Genomic DNA, 8,824 nt, shown 5'->3' with positions numbered 1-8,824 from the left:
TACAGTGAAAAATGTATAAACAACATTATGGATTTTGTTTCTGGTTCTGCCAGCCAAAACTTTGAACTCCTTCAGGAGTTTTATCAGACTACACTCAAGGCCCTTGAAGAAGCAAAAAATGAGAGGCTTTGGTTTAAGACCAATCTAAAGCTTTGCAAGATATTTTTCGATATGGGAGAATATGGTCGCATGAACAAGATACTTAAGGAGCTTCACAAATCTTTCCGTAGAGAGGATGGTTCAGATGACCAGAAGAAAGGCACTCAACTTTTGGAGGTTCCACCGAGATATGAAGCCGAGCACTATGCGTATAGGAGAGAGCAGCGTAGCAGAAGGAACAGGCCAGTCAAGGGAAGCCGAGCACTGTGCGTATAGGAGAGAACAACGTATGGAGCGTTTCAAGAACTGGAAATAGGGTATATATGAGTGCTGCGTATGGAGCGTTTGGAATCAGGTCAGCAGCGTGAGAGAGGGCAACGTTTAATACCATTCACTGTCACCATGTCAGGCACCAGTATTCATGTGTAGATAGGCAGTAAAAAAACGCACCAGTAACAACGCTTCTATGCATTCATCAATGCTCAGGTAAAAAACGCATCAACGCTCAGGTGTATAGCACATTCAGCAGGGCAGAGGGCGCAGTGTCAGGGCAGAGAATGAAACGCATGACAGAGGCAGCGCTCAGGTATGAGCAGCTCAGACACAGAATTATGGGCAGAGGTGCAGGACTGACGTGCACATAACAGGCCACAGGAAAACAAGCGGCTCCGATACCATGTTAAACACACATGGACAACAAAGGATAGGAAAGATAAATCATTCAGTACATTTTTTATTAACAATGGATATACATTTATAGTACAAATATGTGACTCTTGGGTTTCAGATCCCAAGGTCTCTTGGACTGCTTAGTCTTTTCGGCTTCCACACTAACCCTTTAGGATTAGGTGTCCAACAGTTAATTGAAAATATAGTTGGTTGGATATATGTTGGTTGTCTGCATAACAATAGCATACATATGCAGGTTTACTTCATTAAAGTCACGTACAAAAATCTGAATAGAAAATCAAAAGGTCAAGTAAGTTTTAAAATACTGATTCACTCACCCACCCCCCCTCAGTATTTTTCCTAACAATTGAAATCAAAGCAAGTCCTTCAATAGAAGCTTGATCACTTGAAGGAATATTCATCAAGCTGAGCAACCAAGAGGGAGAAACATCCATCCGGACACCATTGTTTAATGGATCCAACATAGTTTATTAGAAGGTTAGAACAAGAGCTTACCTACATTCACTTGGAGCTGATGTTTGGGGAATCGTTGAAGGATGCTATCAATATCCATTTGCCATTCCCATAGATGAAGCAAAAAGGAAAAAGTATGATACCAATGCAAAAGTTTTCAATGCTATGTTAGAAATCTTGGCAGAATCAGAATTTGTCAAAGTCATGCAACTAAATATCGCAAAAGCTATATGGGATAAGGTCATCCAAAGTTATGAAGGTGACACCAAGGTAATGAGTGCCAAAATTTAAAAATTTATAATTCAATATGAAACTCTCAGAATGGTTAATGATGAAGGCATTGCAAGTTTCTTTGTTAAAGTAGATGAGATCATTAATTCAATGAGAAATCTTGGTGATGAAGTAAAAGAATCATCTCTGGTTGAGAAAATCTTAAGATCTCTAACTCCAAAATTCGATTCAAAAGTCTCTTCCATTAAAGAAATGCAAGATTTGAAGAAATTTACTGTTCAACAACTTCATGGGATTCTAGTAGCCTATGAGATTAGAAAATGGGGTCCCTTGGATATTAGAGAGGCTGCATTCAAGGATACATCTAAAGGAAAATAAAAGGAGGAACATAAGGAACCATGTTATGTATCATATGAAGAAGAGACAAATTTCGTGAAGAAACTTCGAGTGGGTACTAGCAGATTTAGAGGTAATATTCCTTTCAAATGTTTTGCTTGTGGAAGAGTTGCTCACTATGTTACCAAACGTCCTTATAGAGAAAATCATGAGAAAGGGAAGAATTTCATAAAAAGAAAATTTTAGAGGAAATATCGAAAAAAAAATAAGCTTCTACACTCACGAAGATATTGATGGTCTTTTAAATGGTGAAGAAGGCGAGTCTAATCAAGAATATCAATTACTTGTGGCATTTGAAGATAAATGTATTGATGAGACTAATGCTGTTTTTATGGATGCCCTAGAAGATAAGGATAATTTTATTGCATAAATAATTCAGCTTAAAATTCGTTTAGAATAAGATAAACTAGCAGAAGAAAGTCTAAAGAAACAAATCCTAGAAAAGGAGAAGCATAATGAAAATCTAGAACTAGAAATAGTAAGTCTATGGAAGGAGATTGAGAAAACAAAAAGTCTAAATCTTAGGTTTGCTAAAGGATCTGAAACCTTAGATGAAATCATCAAAGTGAAACACTCTCCTCTCATAAAAATAGGTCTTGGATATAGTGGAGAATCATCAAAGACTATAAAGCCTTCTGAAATAGGTACATGAAACTATCTCAATGCAGTAAAAGGAAGCAGTCAACAAAACTCTAGCCTTTAGAAAAAGAAAAAACGATAAAACACTTCTGAAGTAAATCTCCCTTACTACAATCAAAGGGAAAACTACACAAGAAGGTACTATACTCCCAAAAAATCCTACTTTAATGGTCAATGCTTCACTTGTCATAATTTTGGTCATAAGGCTGCTCAGTGTGTTGCTTACAAAACTATCATGACTAGAGAAGCAAGAAAGAAAAAGAATGAGATTGGGGTAAATAAATACTCTTACAATACTTTCTCACCTCTTCAAGATGAAACTGAATGTTCCATTTGCAATAAATTTGGGCATAAAGAATCTGAATGCAAGAGAAAAATGCAATCAACACCTCAGAATGAACACAAGGCAACAACATCTAAGGTATGGAAAAAGAAGACCATGGAATCTAAAAACTGTGGTCTAGCTTTATATGTAGGAGATCAAGAAAATCTATGGTACATTGATAGTGGATGCTCAAATCATATGACAGGTGATAAAGATAAGTTTATGTCCTTTAATGAAATAAAGAAAGAAAATAATGTAACCTTTGGAAATAATTCACCTGCTGCTATCAAAGGAAAAGGAACTATTTTGCTGAAAGAAAAAGTTAAAGATGGGAATGTTTTGTTTGTTGATGGATTAAAACATAACTTGTTGATTGTTAATCAGATTTGTGACCAAGGGAATGAGGTTATTTTTAGATCAAAGAACTTTGTGGTTCAGAATCTTGATATAGGTAAAAATATCATAATAAAGGGGACAATAACTCTAGGTAATGTCGATGTCTTGGAAGGTGGTTTAGAACATTGTTACTTGAGAAAATCAAAAGAAAGCTAGCTCTGGCATAGAATATTGGGACACGTAAGCTTCAGTTAACTATAGAATTCAAACATAATGGGAGAAGTTCGCGACTTTCCCAACAACTCTCTACTAAAAATTACCATATGAAAATCATGTCAATTCGGTAAGCAAACCAGGGTGCAGTTTAATGCCAAAGAAGGTACTTCAAGTAAGCCACTTGAACTTATTCATATTGATTTGTGTGGTCCTATGAGAAATAAGTCTCCTCGGGGGGAACAATACTTCATATTATTCATTGATGATTTTACTCGCATGTGTTGGATTGGCTTATTAAAACATAAAGATGAAGCATTTGATAAATTTAAAGTCTTCAAAGCTCTAGTAGAAAATGAGTTAGATTTGAAAATCAAATGTCTTAGATCTAATAGAGGAGGAGAATTTATATCAAATGAGTTTTTCAACATTTGTGAATAGCACAGAATCAAGAGAAAATTTTCTATAGCTAAAACTCCTCAACAACACATAGTGGTAGAAAGAATGAACAAAACAGTCCAACAAATGGCACGTGCCATGCTTGATGAATCTGGAACACCTCATACCTTCTGGGGGAAGCAGCACATACAACAATAAATATCCTCAACAAAGCTCATGTTCAGGTAAACAGTGACAAAACTCCTCATGAACTATGGTTTGGTAAACCTCCAACTGTTAAGAATTTTAGAGTTTTTGGAAGCAAATGTTACCTAAAGAGCAATGATGATAAACTTGGAAAGTTTGAAGATAGAGTTGATGAAGGAATTCTCCTTGGATACTGTCGAGCAATAAAAAGGTGTCTTTTTAACTCCTAATTATCTTCACATTAATTGTCAACCCAAGGACGACTTTTTATTTCAAGAGTGTACTCAGTCTGAGGCGGCTATTTACTCAAGAGTATGTTTTGCAGTATAGTGCTTAAAATCCAAAAGTAAATGAAATCTGGAAATAAAATCTACTTATAATTAAAAGAAACTTATCACTCTGAATCTTAAATCATTCACTGAGAAAACTATAGCAATTTATCAGTCGAGGGTACAGTAACAATAACTCTTCCCTTTGTAAATTGATGCAATTAAAAAGGCACTCAAAAGAAGGATCATCAAACTAGGAACTAGATAGCATATGTCAATGTTCACTACAGTCTCAGACCTTCTGCACACCAAAGCAAAGATAATGCGAATAACAAGAAATGGAACAACAGCTAGGAAATGTAACAACAACTAATTCTTATAAACAACACCTCAATCTACAAAAATAAATGCAACAATCATGTCCTATAGAAATCAAATAGTAATCTTCTATCTTGAAGGATGAATTGAATAGAACATGGAAATAGAACAACATTGATTAATGATGAAATACGGAACAATGCTTGAAAGTGAAAAATAAATACACAGCAACATAACACACAACACACCTTAATGGTAATCTGATCTTGTTAATCCACTTATCAGTCTTAGTTATAAAGAATACGATTGTATTTTATAATGGAACAACAACGTCAGTAGATTCAACAATCGCAAGGAAATATAATATCTAAGATGAATTCAGTAATACCAATTAAAGAGTGTTACAACACGGTTACGCTGTAATTGAATAGAAATAATATTCTGTAAGGATCAACAACGTTATATCAATGATTAAAAGAACAAAAATGTGTTACAAAGTCAAGATGAATCAATATGACATTCCCGGCATTGAGAACGATATTACTCAGTTGAACATAAATCGAATATAACAGAACCATGATGTAAAATAACAGAACATACCAGATTACCAAATAAAGCTGATAATGAAAACCACGCATGAACTAAAGATATAATATATAGCAGCAGCATAATCCACCAGAGGCTGAGCCCTTAGCCGCCAGCGGATGCTGCTGGGCTACTTCAGATGAGAAGAATGAACAGCAACTCCCAAATCATATATTAATCATCAAACTGTGAAATCATTATAGCAGCTGAAGCTTTGAGAATTACAACATGCAACAATCCATTTTTCCTCCTATCCTATCATAAATCATGAATCCTTAATTATGAATTTCTAATTCTTAAATCATAATTCTGAATCCATCATTCCCAATTCTACATTCTCTCAGCCATCCTCAATTCTGAATCTCTAATCCTTCATCATTTTTCCATCCCCCTCTCTGATCTCTGTTTTCATTTAAATAGAGAGAGATCAAAGAGAAGTTACAACAAAGATAATTACAACATGATTTCTATTAAAAAATTGGATTGTTTCCAACCAATTGATCAACAAGAAAATATGTTTCCATTCATCTTTCAACAAGAGCAAGGTGAATTTGGCTTTGCAGTTGAGATTTGGAAAACGGCCATACAACAAATCTGAGAAAATTGTGCTCAAAGAACCCTGCGTTTCTCTCAATACAAGTCAAATTTGGGCAAACCATTCTTCAAAAAAGTTAATTTGGTCCGTTCTGGACAAAACCCATGTTCCAGATTTTCTAGATTCGTCTTCATGTGCTCAGAATCGCAACCGCAAAATTGTCACTTCTTATTCCAGCGAATTTATGAGTTGGCACTTTTAATGATCAAATCTTCAATCTGAAAATTATCTTGGAGGCTAAAAATGGTGAATAATGTTACAACCAATTTATTAAAACTATAATTGATAAAATCATGCATAATCATTAATTTATTAGAAATAAAGGAGAATAAATAATATTCATTCATAAGAGCATAAATCATTATAAAATGGATTTAAATAATAAATTATAATAAATGACATGATAAAGAAAAGTAAAAATGGATGAAATAAGTGTTACAAAGTGGTCGTATTCATGGCCCAACACACCCCCACACCAAATGTATTGCATGTTCTCATGCAACAAAAAACTGAATATATTGCATGTCCTCATGCAACCCAAAGACAAAACCCATGTGTTAACCAAACAATAAAAAACTTGTTCATCTTAGCTCATAGAACAAATGAATTCTTCCTCTATTAATGAATATTCAATTTTAGCAATCTTGATGAAGGCATAACAATGAAGTTGCAGCAAAATATGATTTAAGTGACAGCAACCATCATTAACCATTTTCCCAAAAACTACAAACTAGCTTTTGTTGAAATGTTGCAAGTAGATTTGTAATATATGAATGCCTCTATGATCCCAAAATCATATCGTTTTGATGCACGGATCATGAGATATAAACAAAATGGCTGTAGGTGATAGTGCATGATTTCCAAAATTTTATGAACCAATTTATCTTGAAATTATCTGGGTTTATGTATTTTAATGATACATCTATGTTATCCATAAATCACAAGAATTGAGTTCATATTTTTAAAAATATGTGGAAATCAATTTCTGCACTGAAATTGTATGCCTTGAGAAAGAAAGTAGAAAACATCCATCATGTGTAGCAATTCCTCCCCCTCTTTGAAAAATTAACATGCCCTCATGTGATACTAGAAAACAAATAGAGGTAGTTGCTACAATCTGTTGAATGCTATGCTTGGTATAAAACAACATGGAATAAGGGAGGTGTTGAGAATGAATAAGAATAGCAATGGATGATAAAGAATATGAATGACATGGTCATAAGAAAGAAATGAATGAAAGCAACACTCCCCGAAACTGAAAGATGATATGTCGTTGAAAAATGGGAAGTAATACAGATGTGGAATGAAGGATGATAAATAATGCTCAAAATGGATTTTTATGAAATTCTCCTAAATTGTAATAAATCAGAAAGTTATGCTATTTTACCTCGAGTTTTACCTCCAAAAAGAAAAAAATGTAGAATGATATGTATGGATTGGCATTTGTTGAAGTCGATGTAGATAGAGTTGGTGCTGAAAGTGATGCAAAAAGTAGAATCCAGGCAAGCACATCATGTCGGAAAAAATGTTCACATTCGTGCGTTGCTCGAGCCGCTTTAGTTGCAATAGTGTAGTCATGCCGCGAATAGAGTTCTGCCCATACTTGTTGCTCTCCTGTAAACAAAGCACTATTTTGCATACAATGTTCTTGAATCCATAGTGTTAGTTTTGAATAGAAATAGATAAGATGCATGCAAAATTTTCAATTAGAAAAACTTTTTTCAAATCAACAAGTTATGGCAGAGTGAAGTAATCATATCGCATGCTATCCCATAATGCATACATTCCCCCCTCCAATTGGAAAATGAATTCCATGACCATAAAGCGTATGAGAGGTGTTATGCTGACAGTAAGGCAAGGGAATGAACAATATAGCAGTAAATGAAACAGAGTACACATATCAATGATAGGACAGCGAGAGTTATGGTTATAATGAGAGTAGAGTGTGTAAAGATAGTTATGAATAAAATATAGGACACTTTGGATTGATGATAAGTTATGAAAAAGAAAAAGGACAACAATATGCCAAAAAGATGCTTTACTGACGGTATTCTAGCTGAAAATGATGCGATTGATCATAAAACAATTTCTCATGCATAAAAGTTCAAAACAGGGAAAAAAATTAAGGAAATAACTTCTCCGATAAAAAGAAGAAAATAAGAAAAGGGTATTATAGTAATAATTGACGATAAGATATAACTTCAATACCATAAGTAGAGCCTCTGCTGCCAGCAGGCATCCATAGCCTCGATAGGGTTGCTTTTTAACCCATATGAGCCAAGATCCTCAATTTATAAATGGAGAGTTCCAATACTATTCTACAGAAGAGATCAGTGTGCTAGCGTGGTAACCAAATAACCACACTGCCATTCACTAGGATGTAGCAAAAGTGATCAGGCCGGCTCGTGATGAGATCTCCTGTTCCAAGGATAATTTGGCTATCCAATGGATCATAACCCTGGTGTGGTGGCCATAATGGGAATGTTACTTTGTTACAACCTTATGAACATGGTAGGCTGGCTCGTAATGAGACCCCCTATCCTCTATCTGCGAATAAAATTTTGTTTTTATTACACATTTTTATGATAAAAAGAGGGAGGCTCAGGACTCCTTAAGAGCAGGGATGGTGGAAGAAGTTGAACATGTCAATAAATAAATAAATAAATATATATATATATATATATATATATATATAGTTGAACATGTCAATAAATAAATAAATAAATAAATATATATATATATATATATATATATATATATATATATATATATATATATATATATATATATATATAATCTATTTTATTACAGACAGAGAAGATTATAACCAGGAAGGGTGGAACTAGCATGGTATTAAGATGATCAATCAGTATCATGTATAGCAGAAAACAATGCAGTAAAGTAGTATATAAATAATTGTGTCCCTTTTGAAAAGAATCTATCATCAAGGAGTTGTCTTGTTAAAGATCATAACGTGAATGATATTAACTCGCTTCAATAGAATCCATAATTCTTGTCCTCATAAAAGTAGTGTACTTCATGCCATGAAAGGGAATCAGTAAAATGTGGTTGAGATGAACTAGGAATAAT

The 8,824-nt window shown here is 34.1% G+C and overlaps 1 protein-coding gene across 1 annotated transcript; it reads left to right on the top strand.

Moving 5' to 3' along the window:
- The first annotated feature begins 435 nt into the window (after nucleotides 1-435).
- Nucleotides 436-1,851, top strand: LOC149183737 (uncharacterized). Its single transcript, XM_089415057.1, has 3 exons — nucleotides 436-454; nucleotides 586-685; nucleotides 1,563-1,851. Exons 1-3 carry the CDS (start codon nucleotides 436-438, stop codon nucleotides 1,849-1,851), a joined length of 408 nt encoding a protein of 135 aa, XP_089271183.1.
- The last annotated feature ends 6,973 nt before the right edge of the window (nucleotides 1,852-8,824 follow it).

This window comes from Pinus tabuliformis, chromosome 3_2 (assembly GCF_031772625.1).
Source record: "Pinus tabuliformis cultivar Carrire ecotype Pingquan chromosome 3_2, CPIR1, whole genome shotgun sequence".
Taxonomy (NCBI): Eukaryota; Viridiplantae; Streptophyta; class Pinopsida; order Pinales; family Pinaceae; genus Pinus; species Pinus tabuliformis.
This window is presented reverse-complemented; position numbering and strand designations above follow the sequence as displayed.

Excerpts from the sequence above, each read along its gene's own strand:
- LOC149183737 (XM_089415057.1), top strand. Across the intron at positions 686-1,562 it reads ATGACAGAGGCAGCGCTCAG|AATGGTTAATGATGAAGGCA; the intron begins GTATGAGCAGCT and ends TGAAACTCTCAG.